The 19,720-nt window shown below is 38.1% G+C and overlaps 2 protein-coding genes across 2 annotated transcripts; both read right to left on the bottom strand.

Annotated features, from left to right (window-relative positions):
* Nucleotides 1–2,328: 2,328 nt before the first annotated feature.
* ap4e1 (adaptor related protein complex 4 subunit epsilon 1) lies at nt 2,329–13,699 on the bottom strand. The gene is made up of 21 exons (XM_074678329.1): nt 13,353–13,699; nt 12,029–12,100; nt 11,800–11,923; nt 11,651–11,724; nt 11,452–11,573; nt 11,175–11,334; nt 10,877–11,043; nt 10,709–10,782; nt 10,499–10,621; nt 10,300–10,409; nt 10,077–10,216; nt 8,591–8,703; nt 8,360–8,478; nt 7,976–8,278; nt 7,526–7,637; nt 7,292–7,430; nt 6,940–7,201; nt 6,010–6,546; nt 5,741–5,931; nt 5,496–5,656; nt 2,329–2,935 (listed from the first exon to the last, which is right to left on the bottom strand). The coding sequence occupies exons 1-21, from the start codon at nt 13,491–13,493 to the stop codon at nt 2,775–2,777; spliced, it is 3,405 nt and encodes a 1,134-aa protein (XP_074534430.1). The 5' UTR covers nt 13,494–13,699; the 3' UTR covers nt 2,329–2,774.
* An 809-nt stretch (nt 13,700–14,508) lies between these two features.
* On the bottom strand, nt 14,509–19,275 carry gnb5a (guanine nucleotide binding protein (G protein), beta 5a). Its single transcript, XM_074678362.1, has 11 exons — nt 19,030–19,275; nt 18,364–18,500; nt 18,192–18,233; nt 17,351–17,427; nt 17,133–17,265; nt 16,722–16,865; nt 16,542–16,633; nt 16,046–16,094; nt 15,863–15,959; nt 15,607–15,773; nt 14,509–15,509 (listed from the first exon to the last, which is right to left on the bottom strand). The coding sequence occupies exons 1-11, from the start codon at nt 19,163–19,165 to the stop codon at nt 15,498–15,500; spliced, it is 1,086 nt and encodes a 361-aa protein (XP_074534463.1). The 5' UTR covers nt 19,166–19,275; the 3' UTR covers nt 14,509–15,497.
* Between the last annotated feature and the right edge of the window lie 445 nt (nt 19,276–19,720).

Below are 19,720 nucleotides of genomic sequence, written 5' to 3'. Positions count from 1 at the left end.
CAATAGTCGCCATGTTGGCTGCGAACCAGGAGGGGCGGGAATCGATAAACGGTGGGTAACGGCCTATGGTAACGGCTGCAACTGGGAAAGTTTCATTTCTCTCCTGGAAATTTGTTGGAATCATTAACTGTTTAGGTTAAAATAAGGTCTAAACTGAAGAAAAATGAAAAAAAAAAAAACCCGTTTACAATAGTGAAACAAAGTGAAGTAATGAACTGTGTGGAGAAAATAAAAGTAGTAGTAGAAAAAAGAAGTAGTGGTCGTATATGGGCGCCAACAAGCAGACGGCGAAGAGGGCAGCTTTAAAAGATATGAGAATTTTGTATTTAACCACTTGATGCCTGTTGTCGCAATTTTGCGACATGCCCTGTCAGGTCTTAATGCGTTAAAGTGAACTTTGTATCTCATTATTACCCATTAATTCATACTCTTATATAATGTCTTATATAATTATGTTATAACTATTGTGTATAATATACTCAAATTTACAATCTCCAGCTAATTTAACATCTGTAAGAATGCAAAAACACATAAAAACAATCTATTTTATTATTGTTAATAAATTCAGGTAGTAAGGGGTTAAAATAAGGCTTTAAAGTGGAAGTATATAGTACCTGTAGCATCTCAAAGTTGGAGCAAATTGTTAGGCAGTACTGAAAAAATCCTCCTTTCATTCCAATAAGGCATAATGTGGAAAATGTTAAAAATTAAAAAAAAATAAATAAAAAAGTATAAATGTTGGAAATGTGAAAATACAAGCACACTTCTCCTGAGCATGCTGGATTATTTGAAATTTGAACAGTGAAAATCAGAATCGGAAAATTTGAAGGCTATAAAAAAGTGCCATAAATTGTATGGAGTAATTATAAAAATTAAAGTCACAGAAGAACAACAAATTAAAATGCTGAATCTGCATTTCGACTTAATGGCCCTCATCTGTAATGCTTTGTAAATAGTTTTTTTTATATATGTATCTCCTTTCAAGATAGAACTTCAGAAAACTCTTTGTACTACGTAAAAGCAAAGATGGAGTATAACATTGGCATTAGCAAAAATTTCTAAGCACAAAATAATGTCAAGTTATTTACTAAGTACAACTTGCTTTTTTGAGCAAGTTCAACATCAGTTCTATGTAGGCAGTGTTATTGCACATAAGACCTATTCATCTTAGGCAACAGAGATCTGACATCTTGGAATTCTGAGAAAAAAAAGGCAGATTTAAAAAAAAAAAAAAATCATTATTTTCTTTTTCTAATCCTCTTCCCTAAATCTTAGACTCATCCAAATTTTTATCAGACCCCAAATGAATATCCCCGTTAATCCATTTAATGAATTCCACAGTGCTTATTTTCTTAAGTACAGACTTGGAAAATCTTCCCACACTTTCAAACATCACAAGTAGAAAGAATTAGAACACACCCAGATAATGGCTGGTATACATGTTAAGAAAATAATCTTTTACTGAATAATTACTGAGTCAGAACAAAGTTGGTTAATGTGTTGGATTTATTCATAAATTAGCAAATTGTAGTGACAGGCACTCTAAGAAACACAAGATTCTTTCTGTACCACAGGCACAAATCAAAAATGCCACCATGGCATTAAAAATAAGGCGTTAGGTTAAGTTTCAGACACATTGTTAGCTTCACGCTGTGCTTCAAATCAGGCAAACACACAGGCAAAACAAAAGTAAACTTCCCCTTCAAGATGAATGAAATAAAACAGGCTGTCAACTCTGAAGCAAAAAGGACTGACTTTGTTTATCTTTCAGATAAATGAGTATAAAACTTTCTGTAAGAATATAAATCCAATAAATACACTTTAATACTGCACTGATACAAAAATATAATCATCCAAGACTGCCAAAATCCACTTGAATCTCACCGATACTGACACAGCAGAGATATGAGTGCATAGGTAATCATAGCACACAGACAGCAGATGCTGCAAAACAAGAGGGAAAAGAAGCCTTCCTCATTGAGAAATAGACATCGACATACTTAAGACAAAATGTTCTCTTTGTGGATGATACGGATGTGTGTATACGCTGCAGACGGACAGTGGTATATACCTTCAACAGTAAGACGAGCAAGTATCTCCAAACATAAGCGCTCTGGAAATGGAGGATGTGGAAATAACCCTTATACCCTAAAGTTACCTCATGCAAGAATTCATCTTATTCTTTCAGTTTTAATCTTTATCACGGTTTTAAAAGTGCATAATAGCAGTAAAATGCCAGGATGCAACATGAAAAATGAAGATAAACCTGGTAAGGATTAAGCCCTATAAGAATCATTCCTTAAACAATAAATGCAGACCTCATCTATCTTGCATTAAGACCTTGGATGCAAAATAAACAAAAACAAAACAGAAACATCCTCTGGTTATGCACAATTCCCTCTTCAGTCCAATAACACACACGGAAAACATCTGTAGTCATTTCACTCACAATGTTTCCATCAGTGAAGTTTCAAGTCATTACAGAGCCCTGTCATAATTTTAAGACATGAGTGTTTTCTGAAGCATTCTCAGAAGGGTAAAAACACAATCTCTTGGCCCTGAGGTGATCATCTGCCATGAAAAATAAATACATTTTCATCCAAAAAAAAATCAGTGTGATTTTGAACATAAAAGATAAAGAAATGGTAAACATTGTGAGTGCTCTGTGTCCTGATCTGTGCTGCACTGCTGCTTCATGTACCTTCTTCTCAGCAGGTGAGGGTCAGGCAGTCTTCATGCTCAGTGGTGTCAGTGTGGGTTATGCATTGGGAATCTCAGTGCTCCTGTAAAGCTCGCTGACAGTGATAGATCAGGCAGTCGGGGAGGTCAGGGATTGGAGAGCGAAGCCACACAGCCAGAGTTCCAGCATGGACGCGACAGTGCATCAGACACGGTTGATCTTTGAGAAGCCGGCAGGCCACAATACCTTCCATACCTGAGAGAAGATTTGATAAGGTTTAGTCACATACAGTTTAAAGAGTTTAAGGAGTTTAAAACAGCAATTGGTGAAATACTGACTCCCAGCAACTTCTCATGTATGTGGGTTTATTTAGAATAAATGAAAGAATGAATCAGTCAATGAATGAAATTTTTCCAGTTCTCTTGCAAAACATGAAACAATTTACAAACTCAAAATGAAGTTTCAGAATTTCAGAATTCCCAAGAGAAACAGAAAGAGTCTAGGTTGAAGTTAAAGCTTATTGAGACCTACCCCTTTTATTTTCATAAGACCGACAAAGAAAAAAAAGTAATTGAATAGAAAAAAACAATATAAATTAGGGCTGAACGATTTTGGAAAGTAATCTAATTGCGATTTTTTGGGGGGATTTTCTACATTATTTACTGAACACAAGCAATAAATCATTCTATAGTATGACCAACACAACAAAGGATACCTTCAACACATGGACAATTCTTTCCTGTAGGCCAGGCCTGCATGTTATGATAAAATTAGATAAAGTGATTCATGAATTGATGAAAATAACATATTTTTATTCAACTATTACAATCACAGTAGAATATTTACTGATTGATTTAACTTCAACTCTTGTAGACATGTAATATTTTTGCCAGAAAAAACAGCATACTGTCTTTTGCTGGGTTTCAGGAAGAATGAGTACAAGTTATTATATTCCCTCCAGGTCTTTGTACATTGGAATATTTTCAAATTTCATATTTTTAAATTGCAGCCTTTGCAATTTGAAAATTGCGCTCTATTACATTGCGATGTCGGTTTCCATTCGATTAATTATTAAGCCCTAATAAATGCATGTTATTCCTTATAAGAATTGAAACTAAGTGTATAATAACACAGAGCTATTAATTAGTATTCTCCATTGTGTATTTCTGAATAGCATGTTTTTTTACAGTCTTTTTAGCCTTCTTAAAGCACTACAAGTTTTCATTTCTTCAGATGAGGAATTCTATAAATTGACCCCTTTAACCGACAGACAATGTAATTTAGTATTTGATCGTATCTTTGGTTTTTGGAAAATGAATGAACCCCTCAGACCATATTGATTGTCTCTCATCATAAACAGCTTCTGAATACTTTGTGGTAATTGACCAGTTTTTGCTTTATACCAGGAGTGGCCAACCAGTCAGAGACCAAGAGCCACAAAAAATACCATGGTACTACAAAGAGCCAAGACATCACACACATGGTCTTACAAACCCACTTCCTCTTACATGTAAACAAAATGACTTAAAATAAAAATAAAGCATTTTCAATTTTCAAAGCGAGATTTATGTGTTTGTGTGTTTAAATTCGGACTTGGAGTCATGTCAAAGACGAGTTTCTGTTTTACTGCAGAAGAGACAAAGTTCTATCTATCTATCTATCTATCTATCTATCTATCTATCTTGATAGATAGCTTTAAGCATATGAGCGATTGTACATGTAGAGAAGTGAAACTGAAACTTAAGTATCAATCTCATCACCCAAGTAATGATCAATGCTCAACCAACGCTGGTATCAATACATCAATATTTTAGATGGATCGGCACACCTCTACTCATAACAGTATTTTTTTTTAATTTATTTTTAATTTAAGAATGGATCGAAGAGTCAAACACCGAAAGGCAAAAAGCCACATGCAGCTCGCGAGCCACAGGTTGGCCACGCCTGCTTTATACATTGTTTGTATTGTGATATATTCAACTAAATCTGTCAATTTTAGAATACTGAATTGCAAAAATAGGGGCCTGGTTGGTTCACAGTATGGTTTTTTACTTATAATTCGTATGGCTGTTTTTGTAACAGAAAAATAGTGTGTGTATTTGTTTATATAAGTATTTCCCCAGACCTCAACACAGTATGTCATGTGACAAACATTTGACAATATTAATTATTATTTCTTGTAAATACTGAAATTTCTTAGATCTTCAGAGCAAAAGTTGAAAAGATAAAGATCGACTTTAGATTGAGAAAAGATGCTCTGAGATTTAAGACATTTGGAAAGATCGGTGCATTTCTGACTCGAAAACTTCTTCCCAGTAATGAAGTTTAATATATTGCTTACAAATGCTTTGTTGACCTCCAAATAGACTTAAATATGAAAACTTTCTGAGATGCCATGTGTTGAGTGCTCCGTCATATTTATTGTTTCTTTCCTTTAACTGATGGGGGTGAAAACAGATGTGTAAAACACTTACTTGTTAAGTTATCATAACACAAACTTTACCTAATTTTCTTTTTAAAACCTTAACTGCATCTTTCTGTGTATTTTGATTTGCAAGTGGAACATGTGATTGTTAAGTAAAACTGCAAATTTCAGAATAAACACACACATTTGGTTTTAACTTGGACCTTTGGATTGAGAGTCCTCTGGTATGTCTGGTTCATATTTCTGCACTGACTGTAGAAACTCTTTCCCATCCTGCTACATCTCTGATTTCTTTTTCACTTTCTAAAGTTTACTCATTTGCACACATCTCTAAAGAGATAACAATCAAACCCCCACTTCCCTGATCAGTGTTGGTTTCAGTGTGCTCACCTATAATCTCCACCACATGAAGCTGGAGTTTCATCTTCAGCACATTCAAAGTGGCAGTGAGAGATTCCCGGCCTTCTCCTATCAGTGTTAAGTTCTGCTTCGTATCGTTAGAGAACGCCAGCCACATCGTCCCGTACTCCTCCGTGGACACTGTGAGAGGTCTAAGGGAAATGTGAACACACAGTCAGCTGCTAGCCTTTACGCAGCCAGACTTGACGATAAAAAAAAAATTGAGAATGACTCACCTGATGAAGCTGGTTAGAGGCAGTCTGTATGAAAACTGAACTGACTGAGGTGTGCCAGAAGGAGACGTGTAAGATGTCACCCCGGATACTTCTACATGGACTGAAGGCCGTCCTACTGTCAGGGTGTACTGACACACTGTTACACTGTGACTTCGCACCTCCTGGGCAGGATTCTCACAAACACACGACACCTAAAATCACAAGAAACACCTTTTAATAGAAAAATAAAAACGCTTCATTAATAATGTCATACACAATAACAAACAAACCTCAAGTTGATCCGAGTCCAGCTCGAGTAACATTTGCTGAATGTCAGAGTCGGAGGAGTTGTGAATGAAAACAACAAACACTAAAGATGTGTCAGTCTGCACATGACAGGCTGAGAGGTGGAGGCTTTGGTTGGAGCACAGAGGAGTGATTTCTGAGCAGCAGAGTCCAGAGAGCTCTGCAGGAAGATGAGAACTAAGACACACGTCCCTGGGTTTGTCCAGGTCTTCAGCAGCTATCACACCGTTTTCACCAATGAGAGAAGACTCACTCTTCTCCACATCCCTGTCAGTGAACTCAACGTCACAGGGGCCGTTTGGAGCGCTGAGGTCCTGAGAGTGCTGTGGTGGGGGTTCAGGTGAAATGACAGACAGTTCTGAGGTGGTGTTAGAGTCCAGAAAGTTGTTACACAGTAAGTTATCCACTGTGCTTTGAGGGGAGAGCGTTGAGTTTGATGACAGCTCACTGGAGGCTGAAGATGAGGCCGGACTTTTGGCTTTTCTTCTGAAACGCTGAGGAGGCGGCTCAGATTTTCCCATCTATCGAAAGAGGAAAGTTCATCAGCAAATACTCAGTCAAAAGCCAACTATGCAACCAACTGCTGACTATTTCGAAGAGTTTATTTTTTAATGCAGAAAGAAAAAAAAATCTTCACTTTTTTTCTCTACACCATTTGTTAATTTGAAATCCTTGGGTTGTGGAAAAGCTTATAGACATTTTTTGACATTAAGGGACACTTTCTGACCTTTTTCAAGCATTTTTAAACAACAAAACCTAGTTTACAATCCAAAAAGATAATATTAAATAAAGAAAACATAAAAAATTATATACCTACTGGTTTGTTAGAGCACTATTTTAAATTTAAAAAAATCTCAGATCTGGCTGGAACAACACTTCAGATTTCTGATTTTTTCTGAGTTATTGGAGCTCACCAGACACACAGAGCTTTGGGAGCCCAAGCCGACAAACAGAGAAGAGGCAAGCTGCTGTTTCTCCTGTTCAGGCTCAGGTGTCGCTGTGGGAGTGGGAGTCTGGCTGTGTGATCCCTCTGTCTCCCCCTGCTGCTGGCTGGCGGCTGAGCGGAGGGGACTGGGCATCTCAACCTGCGCAGCCTCCTCTACACTCTCCCTCTTTGCCAGGTAGCCCTCCCTCCCCCAGACCCGCTTCACACCGTCCAGCTTCAGGGTGGTGGACCTGCAACAAAAACACAAGGTGTTTAATTATCATTCAGTCATATTTTGTTTTAATCAGGGCAGAGTCAGTAAACTTGTTTTGTTCACGCACCCTCCTTTGTGTGAGTGATCCATGCTATCGCCTGACAACCCAGAGCTGATGGACAGCAGCGTGGGAGACTGTCTGTCTGTGATGCTGCACGTTGACATGCTGATGGGCAGGGACAGGCCGTACGGCTCCAGGCTCAAAGCTGAGGAGACAACAGAGTCAGAGCAAATCCAAACAAGCCAGTGCAAACACACAATCACCAAACTTGCCAAACTCAAGTATGTAAACAAGTTTTACCTTTGGCTTGAGCCAGCTCCTCCTGGCGCTGGTGAGGAGGCTTGTACGGAGCTGCACCAGCAGCCAAGGCCTCTGACACAAAGCCATCCAGAAATGAAAGAGAGGAATCCACCTGAAAAATAACCATGGCAAGTTTAAACTTAAATCTAAATAGCTGATTAACAATGATACCGAAACTAAATGGACTTCTGTGGTAAACCCAACCCTTCAAAACACTCAAGACATGTTAAAACAGCTACAACTTAACAATGCCAACAAAACCTTCCATTAAAGTAATTAGCTGCGTGTCTCTGAGGGCCAGTTATTCAGGTTTTTTTCCCAGCTATCAAAGAAGGAAAATCTACTTTACAACATGAAGTAATGTGTTGTGGTTTGAAAACCAAGTTCCTGTGATGAATGTAATTAAGCTTTATGGCAGTAAATGTGAAACCCTGCTTGTGTCTTTTTTACCTCCAGGTGTTCAAGGTTGGAGTTTCGAGGCAGTACCCTGGCACGTAGCTCAGAGTCTTGGCTAAGATGCTGCAGCTCCTGAGCCTTCTGTCTCAGCACAGTGTCCAGGGAGCTGCTGTACGTTTCAGAAACCTCCTGAGCCTCAGAGACCCCAGACCCACCCGCACACAGCTTGGTCATCGCTGTAAGCACCCAGCTTTTGGTTTCACTGCTGGTGTTTTTTGAGTCGAGCAGTTTGGTGAGCAGCCTCAGGACTGTGGTCGGTTCAAGTTCCTCCTTCAGATGCGAGTATTCACCGAGGACCTGTGCATGGCAGAGAGGAGACAGAGCTTAAGTGTGTTTATCAAACTCTGCAGTGATGTTAGTCATTGTGCAAACACTCACCCAACTGATGACCTGCAGAAATCGCTGTGGCAGTTTACCCGTGTCTCCTCGCAGCAAAGCAACATATGAATCCACAGCAAACTGCCTTAACTTCCTGTCCTCCTCCTCACTCTCAAATCCTGAATCATTTAGGAGAAATCAGAATGACAGAACAATGATTTAATTACTCACCTGAAACATCACCACACAGGAAAATTAAAGAGCAAGGTCAGGTTGGGTGATCTCACTCACCCTCAGACAGCAATTTCAAGAAGCTGTTGGGGATGTCGGGCTGCATCATGTCTCCACCAACTGAAAACACTGTGTTCATGGTCTCAATGAACCACTCGTTGTCTGGTGCATATGTAGAATAGTGGATAAGAAAAGCAACATAATACAGGAGCCCTAATTATTTAAATGTATGGTTTTTTTTTAAAAGGATCAAAGTGTTTCTAAGAGGGAAGCCAAATGCGTAATCATTTTAATTACAGTTAATCGCTGAATTTCAGGACCATGTTTAATCATCACAATGGTTTAAAGTCATTCTTCCAAAATGAATGCAGTCAGTTGCCAGCCATGTAATTAACCTCTTTGATTTTGATCAGTTTTCTGTGGCCAAATGCAGCACTCTGTCTGTTTTTGTGATTAGCTCAGAGTTGACAGCTCAAACTTGAAGTCTTTTGGTATTTTAACACAAAGTCCATTTTCATTCTGACTTTATAAATAATCTGTCTGGGAGTTTCTGAAAGGCAGAAAGCGCAGTTGTGTTGTTAATTTTTATCATGTGATAACAGGAAGCAGAAAGATGCTACAGTGGCTGAACTACAGTGTGCTACCAGGAACAAAACAGTGTGTGATTAAAAGAAATAAAGTGTGACTTTGGACCTAAATGGCATCAAGATTAATGCACCAATGTTGACAGCGTTAGGTTTTACAGAACTTTTAATTAAAATGAAAAAATAAAACTACCAATAATTGATAAAAATATAATCGAAAGCAGGCCTTCAGTCAATTCTTACTGTGTTTAAAGTACAATGTTTCACAAAGTAAGAGGAAAAATTATTTTTTTGTTTGTCACCATAGAAGATACAGAAAAATAGTAACATAGTAAAGGTTAAATGATCCATTCATTTGCGGACCATTGTTTTGAATCCTGTGGCTAACCATCTTAGTTCTTGGTTGTTAAAATTTTAACAAACGGTTGAAGATGAGGATTATATGTTTCGTAACACCTGAGCCTCAATTTGACCTCCAGACTATAGTGGACGCCACTTTTCAATCACAGGGTGAAGCATTTCCTGCTATAGTCTTCATTTCCCTCTCTGTTGAGCGGTAGTTTTCAGAACAAACACCTTGCTGCACTGAAAAAGACTTGAAAATAGTTAACCTTACAAGAAAGTGTCAAGTGAGATGTTACAACATGCATATTTGATCTTCTAATGAAATATTGTTTTTTTGGTGATTGAGGTCGCCCTCTGGTGGTCTTTACTTAAAATGCAGTTCAAAGCACCTAAAAAATAGCTTCGCTTTTCTTATTTGTCACCCACTGATTTTTTACATGTAATACATGTCAAATTTCCTGAAGTCTTGTTGGTCAAGGTGATGCAGAGAGCTTCTAGTTTAAAGGGGAAAGAAGTACTGTAAAAAGCCTAAAAGGGTTCTGGTTATGGGATCTGAGATGAATCATACACAGAGATAAAGAGGAGGTAGAGGTGATGATTCACAAACAAAAGGATATTTTTCGGCCAGTTCAGCAACCTTTCCCACCAGGTCAGTGGTGGTGTAGTCATCTTTATTGATCCGCAGAAACTCCAACATCTTCTCCACGATGACGATCACATTCTGATCATTCGTGATCCGAAATAGCAGCTCCAGCGTCTGCAAGAAACCAAAAGTATTTCACTGTGTAAACATGCAAATTTATGACATCTTCCTCCAGCCTACCCCGGTATTTAACTCACTTCCCGCTTGATGATGAGGTCTGGGTGATCGAGGCACTCTATGATGGTCATCTGGTGCTGCAGGGCCAGTTTTGGATCCTGTTGGACCACGTAGGTGAGGGCCTTTAAGCCTTAAATGATTAAAGAGTTCCTAAAATGAGTCTTTGAAATCATAATAAAAAAAAAAATCGTCTTAAAAAGTATTTCCCTTGGATCTTACCCAGATATTTGAGATTAATCTTCTGGGACAAAACAAAGTTTCCGATGCACTTTGCTGCTTTTTCCAACAGATCAGATTTTGGGTGAATTGTGTAAATACATTTTACACACTCGTATAATATTGCTGGAAAGAGGAGAGATTAAAACAAGTGATGAAAGATGACTACACCAAAAGGCCAATAACAAAAAGAACACTTTAAATTCATCGTACCATAAGTGATGTTGTGATTCATCTCCGCTCTCCGCAAGGACTCGTCAAGGACATCATACATGATCTCACTTGTGCTGGAAAACAACAAATGATTATTCAGGACATTATGTGAGATGTCCTGTATAACACACAATTAACTAAAAGTCAAAAAAAGTTAAATCAAAATACCTTTGATCATTCTTCCCAAGAAAGGACAGTATCCTGAGGAGCTGAATCTGCAGCCATGGAGCGGGAACACTGTGATAATTAAAATCCATGGGCAGTTTCCCTCCCACCACCTGCTTCAGAATGGTGACAAAACTTGCCGCCAGGTCTTTATAACCTTCTGGATTCTCCTGCAATGAAAATAAAGAAGTGATCAGACTTTATGATGAGAAAAGCAGATTAAACTCAAATTTCTGGACAATATTTTCTGACAAAAAACACAGGTAATGTTGTGGTTAACAGGTTGAGAGACACTAAGTACCTGGATCATCTGTAGGTAGATGTGCAGAGAAGCTGTCATGACTCCAGGATCCTTGTCACAGAGAGCTTTGCGAAACTTGTTGTGGATGTGTTGAACTTGATTAGGTGCGATTTGGTAGAATTTATATAGAGCCAGGACTGCTTTTCGGCGGATGATCTCTCTGGAAAATTAATTAAACCCCTTATACCACTGATGCTAGGTTTTAAAGCTTCAGCCAACCCTGTGAATACACCATCACCTCATTGGTTTGACAGAAAAATGAAAAGAGAATTCTTACTTTGGGTGATTAAGTTTCTCTTCTACCAGAGGGAGGATCGCAGGGATCATATCTTTTGGGAACATCTGGCTGACGACAGTTAGAGCCATGCACACCTCTATAAGGTTTGTGCTCTGAAGATCCTGACACCACAAAATAATGACATTCATATCCTTTTCCTCACTTCAAGTGATAAAGACTGTTCAGACTTAACACTCACCTTTAATACTGTGTTCACCAGGAGAAGAAGCAGCTCGTGGCTTTCATTCAGAAACAAAGACACAGCAAGGTAACCTGAAATTCACACATTCACTCAGTTGTTTGTTGAGTTCATTAAAAATAAAGATTTTCTACTATGAGAGAACATACCAACTCTTTTCTCCAGAGCAGTGCCTTGTTGAGCCAGTTTAATGGCATGGATATACGCAAATGAAGCTTCATATCCGAGCATTTCACAGTAGATTGCTCTCACCATGAGCTCCTTCATCTGCCTCTGAATTAGAGAGTGACACAAAGAGGAAATAAAACCATCAATCAGGGCTTTGAAGAAGACGGTTTTCATGTGTAAAACCAGAGAAGAGAATCAGGAGAGTCATACCATGGAGGTGTTTGGAGAGGACACTTGTTCTTTGATCGATGTTAGCTCACGTTGAATTAGCTTTTCCTCCTCCTGGATAGAGAGAAACATCATTGAGTGACACCATAACATACTTGTAGGAGCAGATCATTCACTTTTCTACCTTATTTGTTTTTTTTCTTGCGTATTTAAACAACCCAGTGCATAGTATCCCACGTTCTGTCAACCTTCAAACATTATGACAAGCTATCTGGTTATGAAATAAATCAGCAGAAATCCGTTTTGCTACCCTTAAATCATGCCATGAGCAATGCCTCCATCCCTGCATCTATCACAATCACTAATCTTATTTATCTGGGGATATAGATATGTCTGCCTCCATACAGACACTACCTAAAAAAAAAAAAGTGCAATATGCTCAATAAAGTAGTAGTAGATCTCAACAAATGGTCTAGCATCCTCAATTCTCTTCGTGGTAGGGTAGCTATTGTAAAAAGAAAAATTCTGCCCTGAGTCAATTTTGTTAGCTCAATGCTCCCCCACTCAATATTGGATCAATCAGCGATTATAAAATCTATTTGCCAAGGTAAAATACCTTGTATTAAACTCACCACAATGCAGAAAGAAAGGCAGGGCAGTGGTCTATCTCTAACCCCTTCTAACCTGGTTTCAACCTGATGCACAGGTGTCCTGGTGAGCTCTGGAGGAGCAGATGTTAGCTCCATATTCTTTTTACAATATTTTGCATTCTAATCTTTTACTCCACCAATGTCGTCTAAGATTTGGTCCTATTAATTCGCATTTGCTTTTAATATAAAGGAAGGTTGAGAAATTAGCTGATTGCTCTGGGTGAGGCCCATATTCTCCAATATTTATCAATGACAATTTGTTGATTGGCGGTCAACCTATACGCTTTCCTGACTGGAAAAAAAACATTTGTACAGTTGGTGTTATCTATGGGGTGGCGGGGTTATGAACTTTTCAGGATATTTATGCTAAGTTTGGTACACCACGTACCTCCTTTTTTAATTTGCAATAGTTACTAATGTCTGAGCATATCATTAGCCCGTGAACGCACCACCAAGGACACATTTTTTTCAGTCAATGATAGGATTTCACCCAAATATCCCAGTTACAATAAAAAAACAGAATCGAGAGTCGGTCTGTAAATAAGTCGGTATCTTAGCATAAAGATGTAATGGATACTTTTTTCCACAGATGATGAAATTTATCAGACAAACACAGCTCTTTGAGTTAGCATGTATGCAGCTTAGCAAGCTAATATCAAATCATTAGCAGCCAAGGCTTATTTCATTTGTGCTGTATTTATGAAGAGCAGACTTACATGTTTGGACGTCAGCTCTGTGATGCCTCTGATGAGGTTTCCTAGTTTAGAGGTGGAGGACAGTTTAGCAGATCCAGGCTGAGAGTCTAAAGAGAGTAGGCTCGGCAGAGCTGTCAGGGTCTTCTCCACAACATCGCTCATTTTGTCAGCGAAAAGCGGGACCTGTCAGCTGTTTTTAACCTGTCAAATATACACGTTTGGAATCATGTATCCATTACTTTAAAGTTCCTTACGCAGAAACTTTAGCTTTATTTGTCTAACACTTAAAAAACTACAAGAGGTACAGTGTTAGCCTGACTAACGGCCATTGTTTTGATTCAGCAAACTGGCCGAGGCTCTTCCGTGATGTCACTTCCGCTTTTCTTCTTCGTCTTATTTGGTGTTTCGGGTACACCCATCTAATGTACCAGTAATAAATAAATGAATTTATTTATTTATTTATTTATTTATTTATTTATTTATTTATTTATTTATTTATTAAAAATGAAATACATGCAAAAAAATTATAGGTTTTAAATTCGCTTTCTTCTTTTAGATTATATCTGACAATATAAAATTACATGCAGTTACTAAAATTACTCTTTAATCTTACACACCTCATTTAAACCACTTTTCTTTTGATTCTAAAATAAAGACCCTTGTCCTTTTCTTTCTTCTTCTCATTGCCTTGACCACCTTTCCTTTAATCTTGTTTTAATAATGCTCTTTACCACTGTTCCACTGAAGTTAACCAATAAATTAATCTAAAACCCATAAAAACACAACTTTTACTCCATAATCTAAATTCTGTAATCTGTTTGTATGCTTTCTATTTCAATGTCCTCGCGGCTGTTTGTATGACTGACTGTGCTGTAAAATTATAAGTGATGAACAAATTACTGATTTTAATGGTTTTGTTGTCTCTATCTACTGCAATTTTGTACAGACATCAATACCAAACCCTGAGACAATAAAATCTACACCTGCCTTATTTGCTACAAAGTAAACACTTCCACCACAATAAGTAAAACTTTATCATAAACCTTAAGCACAAACATTCTTCCTGAAAGTTTAGTATAAACCGGAGTATTGACCAGAAAATGACAGCTTAACACTATTATAGGGTAAAAAAATAGAAATTAGACATATTTGATATTCAAAACTCAGTTTATTATGTTTGTAATACTTTGATAAACAGTCCCTTGTATTACTGTACACTAAACTACAATAAATAATTACAGTAAATATGAAATGACAGCCATTGGACAACTGCATGAAAGGGAGTACATTCTAAAGATTTTAACATGTTTTCATACTTTAGTTTTTAGATATCTAGTGGGGGACCACAGGATCAGGGTGTCTGCAGTGACTGAATGTAGCAGTAAGAGGCCTTCATGGCTGGAAACAATAAGTAAACCATATTTCAAAACCATAGGGATGGAAAATCAGTACCATATATATCCATATAAGAATAGTTAACCTATGAGTGTGCTTCTTTATATTTGAATAATATTTGCAGGTGAGTTGTGAGATAGAGAAGTCTTGCTTGGGTAGTGCAGGGTGTGAAATGAAATACGTTTGCATCTTTTATTAAATACAGACTTTGTACTCTTTTGTTCATAATATTTAAGCTCCTTCACATCCTATATTATTTATATGGCCTCAGACTAACATTAATTCCTTTCAAACAGCCTTTCTCCCCAGTCTTGTTTCGCTTGTAGATGTTTCCTTATATTCCTTCCACACACATCATGCCTCTAATATTTTTTGTGCAAAAAAAATAAATAAATAAATGAACGTAATGTCCTTTATGTGGGCACATACAATACATCAATTTATTGTGTCACTTCTATCCTAGACTGATGCAAATCACTACCAATGTTGTTTTCTGCAATATACATTTTACATCTGAATTTGTAACCATATCTATTTCTGTGCAATTTCCTCTCAAACATACTGTCATACCAGCGTGCCAGTTGGTTTAATTACTCTCTGAAATATGTAAACCTACCTTGGCCATGAGACTGAGTATATACAATGCTATTGATATGCTCTATGTACAACCAAAGTCTGAGTCTCTATCTCTGTGATTGTACTCTAGCAAACAGAAACGTCAGTGTGTCTGCAGTAGGTCTGTCTACTATTAAGTCTTCTGTGTCTTCATTCTTAAGCCCAGATCTGGAAAAAAGAAACAAACATGTTTGTTTGTTACCCAAACAGGTCACTAAAGGATAGAGAGTTATTAGATCAGATTATGGAAACACATGTGTCATACCCGCAGAGTGTGATCCCAGGAGCCTGTACAGAAGGCCGTCCCATCTGGAGAAACACGCAGCGTGCTGACGCGGTTCTCATGCCCAAACAGAATAGAGACTCGTGTTCCTTTGAGGACATCCCAAACATTTATGGTGTAGTCGTTGTAGCCGCCAAACAGTAGCCGCCCTGAAAGGAAAAACAAAAGAGCTTTTCACTGCCTAACTCTAACATAAACAAAGAAGTAATAAAAATAACCTAAAATGTGTTTTTCTTACCACTAAGTGAGAAATCAACACTAGAGACTCCAAATATGATGCTCTCTTTGGAATAAATAGCCACTTCTCTATCTGCCCGCAAGTCATACAGGCGGCACTGCAACAAAAGGTCAGAGTTGGAATTTTAATGATGTTCAAGCAATATTTGGTCCCACTTTCAGCTTTAAATATCTCATTACTTACTGTAGCATCATCCGAGCCGGACGCAAAGGCGTCTCCACTGGGATAGTATCTGTGAAATGAGGAAAAAGTTGCATCAGTGTGGTTTAAAAATACTCTCATATAGAATAAGAGCTCATGCATCTGACTTTTAGCGACTCCCAGTGGACATTTTTTTAAAAAAGACAATAAATGAGCAAATTGAAAAACATGAGCTGGGGTTTACACTCTTAACACATTTTACAAAAAAAGGTAAAAAATAAAGCAAAATAAACTCAGATATATTCAAGTGCAACATTTGTTAGTGATTATTATAACTTTATAGAGCAGATGGGACATGTATGGATCCTAATTACAGTAATGAAAAGTCATTTAAAGGCACCATAGCAAAATCCTTTACACATTAGATTAAAATGTGTATTTATAAAATTTATAAAATTAAATTGATTGATAAATAGCTAAAATAAGCTTATTTATGACCTTATATTTGGAGAAATGACCTTCAGCAGTCAGCCCTTACCGCACACTGTTGATGTCTGATTCATGAGTTTCAAAGGACTGGATACACTGTCCTGAACGCATGTCCCACACATTGGCCTTCTTATCACAGCCCTGTAACAAAGAAAACAGATAAAAGTTGGCAAAATAAATGTGACAGTTGGGTATTTTGAAAAAAGAGAGGCCCAGAAGGACTCCTCACCCCTGAAACAAATGTGTTCCCGGTCTCAGAGGGGGCCAAGTCCAGGCACAGCACATCTGCTGCATGTCCATGGAAGCTCTGCAACAGCTGTCCACTCTCGACATCCCATAATGCACATGTCCCGTCCCCACTGGATGTCAGGATCTTAGACACAGGCAGACAAAGAGGAGTAAGAATAACTGCAGCTCTGAAGTTTGATAAAAATGGGCTCGCAGGCGGCTATAAATGGAGCTGTGAGGTGACCTGGATATCAAACCAGGAGCAACTTGCTGCTTTGAATTATTTACAAAGGCTCCTTTTATTGCAGTACAGAGGCAGTGATTTCAAATTAATTATGAGAGAGAAACAGTAATGAGAAGAAAGGGAGCTTAGCAGCTTTTGAATTTTGAGATTTATGTAATAAGTTTGTACCTGCATGTCCGAGTTGGTGAAGCTACATGCAGACAGGTAGTTTGTGTGCATGGCCACTGACTTCTTCTTGGCTGCCAGATTCTCATTCTTGTCCAGAGACAGCGGATACACCGAGCATTTGTTGTCCAAGCCCCTGTAGAGGAACAAAACATAAAACCAGTTACCAAAAAAAGATGAAACAGTCACATTTGGATCATCATTAATAGAGAGATACTCACCCACAAGCTACAGCACAGCCGGAGGGGGCGTAGGCGCAGGCCATCACCCAGGTGCACGGCATTGTCACAGCATGCTCCTGAAAAACATCAAAAGGCAGAGCTGTGTGAGCCACACCGGGACAGTGAGATCAATCGGACTAATTGCGCATATGTGGAGCAGAAAAGTCTGATTTGAGCTCTCAGGTAACAGAATCATAGCATTTTTAACGCCAAACACCCTACAAAGCAAAAATACCTTTTAAAATTAAAAAGTTAAGATGCTCTTGTGGTCAAAATACTGTGAGATCAGTTATTACAAGTGGGCTTTGTATGGTTGTCTGCTGCTAAGATTTCCCTTCTCTATCATGCAATAATAATCTAATTCTCAGCATGTAAAAGTCTGTATTTATTTTCAAAACACTGGAATCAAGACATTGTAAATTAAAGATGCTAACATGATCCTGATTTTCTTTTTTTCTTTTTTTGAGTAATGCATGAACACACTCTACAGTTTCCACAGTATTTTCTTTGTTTTTTAAATGTGACATAGATGTTTTTGTTATTTACAGCTTTATTTAAAAAATTGACAAACTTAGAGGCCCCAAATTTGTTTGTTAAAATTTTGAAAATTAATTCTTATTAGATATACAGATGCTTCATTTTCTCACTTCTTTCATTTGGCTTTTTTATTTGGAGGCACAAATTACTTAGAGGTCTTAGCCTTCAGGAAGGTGGAATATGGATAAATCAATAATTTTTTTTAATAAGTCATAGAGGAAAGACAGCGTGACACGTGGACACAATCATTTTCAGGGGTTTCTATTTTAAAAATAGCAGAGAACTAAAAAAAAAAAAAAATTACCTTATTGGTTGTAAAAGCATCCCAAACAATCACTTTTCCATCCTGCGCAGAAAGAAGAGACATGAGCACAAATTTAAACACAATTCATCCAACAACAAATCAACGCTCTAAAAAACCACACACTTAGTTAAAAGCAGAACAAACAAGACCAAGAGCACTCGTGTGTGTCTACCTGAGAGGAGCTGACAATCCTCCTCTTGTCCTTACACCAGTCCATACACAGAACTTTGTTGCCATGTCCCTTCAGGGTCCTCCTGGTCTTCATGACAAACTGACCCAGCCCCTCCACCTTCTCCGCCACCTGATGTACTACACACACAGTACACATACACACACTCACTCTTTGTAAGATACATTAGATCATCTCCTTTATATTTATTCCCTGTAGGACTGAGGATTAAACACAATGGGCCTGAATGCAGGGATGTATCGAACTAATCTTTGAATCATCTGTCATGTCCATTAGCTCATGGGAGCTCCTCATAAAACATGCATATCTAACAGGTCACTCTCCTGATTTTCACATGTTTAAATTCAACATCCTTTCCTACAGATCCGATATGGTTTGACTACCTAAAAGGAATTTGGATGGAGGCAGAGGGCTGTAAAATGGAAAGCAAACAAACAGCATTTTTAAGTCGCCTGTCAAATCAGATAGCGACAGAGCAGAGATACGTTTCAAATGATTTCATCTTTTCAGGGTTAGTGGAATCTCCCCCGTCGTTAAAAACGCATCATACTGTGATAAAGAGGTCATTTAAAGGTATTTTGCGATTATTCGTCCCGTCCCCGTGTGATCGCCGAGGTGATTTAAGGCCTCTCCATTTTCAGCACTCACGCTCGACATCGTGCAGCTTCGCCCTTTCCTCCTCCAGCTTCGTCTTCAGCGTCTCCGACTCCGTTTTCAGGTGGGCCAGAGTCTCGTTCAGCTGTACCTCCTGTGTCGCCATTTCAGGGATTAGAGGGGATCTCATATATTTCCTTTATGCAGGAAGCGATCGGCAGCGAAAAGGCTTAAAGCGGAGCTAACAGCTGATGCTGCTGTCATGACGTCACGGGGAGAAGATGCTTCTCCAGTTGCCAGAGGAGGAGGAGGAGGAGGAGGAGGAGGAGGATCCTGCATCCTGGTGATGCTGCATCCTCACACGGCCTCATTACTCAAAGGCTAAATAATGCATTCAAATATTATGAACACAATATCAATGTTTTTAATTGCTGTTATGAATAATTTCATGCAGAACAGCTATTTTATGAAGGATAAAGCAGAGATTAAATCAAATTAAATATATATCAGGAGTAATATACACAGCTTTAAGAGTAAATTAAACTCTTATGTAACTCTATATCTTTATTGAACTATTTAAAGAGGTACTGTTTCAATTTTTAACACAAAGGTTATTAATTTTTCTTTCATACTTAAAGGAAACGTTAAAGTTTTCCATTTGGAATATAATACAAATGACATCTGCTTGAGCAAAAAATAAAAAAAAAGTCACCAAAACAAAACAAAAACATAGAAGTTATTTATT

Source organism: Halichoeres trimaculatus, unplaced genomic scaffold (genome assembly GCF_033239565.1).
Source record: "Halichoeres trimaculatus isolate MK-OKI-2021-1 unplaced genomic scaffold, fHalTri1.1 fHalTri1_scaffold_10, whole genome shotgun sequence".
Lineage (NCBI taxonomy): Eukaryota > Metazoa > Chordata > Actinopteri > Labriformes > Labridae > Halichoeres > Halichoeres trimaculatus.
This window is presented reverse-complemented; position numbering and strand designations above follow the sequence as displayed.

Coding starts and splice junctions, on each gene's coding strand:
- ap4e1 (XM_074678329.1), bottom strand. CDS start 13,493: ATGAGCGATGTTGTGGAGAAGACCCTGACAGCTCTGCCGAGCCTACTC. Junction 10,783..10,876: donor CTTGGGAAGAATGATCAAAG/GTATTTTGATTT, acceptor GTTGTTTTCCAG/CACAAGTGAGATCATGTATG. Junction 6,547..6,939: donor CCCAAAGCTCTGTGTGTCTG/GTGAGCTCCAAT, acceptor CTCTTTCGATAG/ATGGGAAAATCTGAGCCGCC.
- gnb5a (XM_074678362.1), bottom strand. CDS start 19,165: ATGAGATCCCCTCTAATCCCTGAAATGGCGACACAGGAGGTACAGCTG. Junction 16,095..16,541: donor TCAGACATCAACAGTGTGCG/GTAAGGGCTGAC, acceptor CTCATTTCACAG/ATACTATCCCAGTGGAGACG. Junction 15,774..15,862: donor TGTTGATTTCTCACTTAGTG/GTAAGAAAAACA, acceptor TTTTCCTTTCAG/GGCGGCTACTGTTTGGCGGC.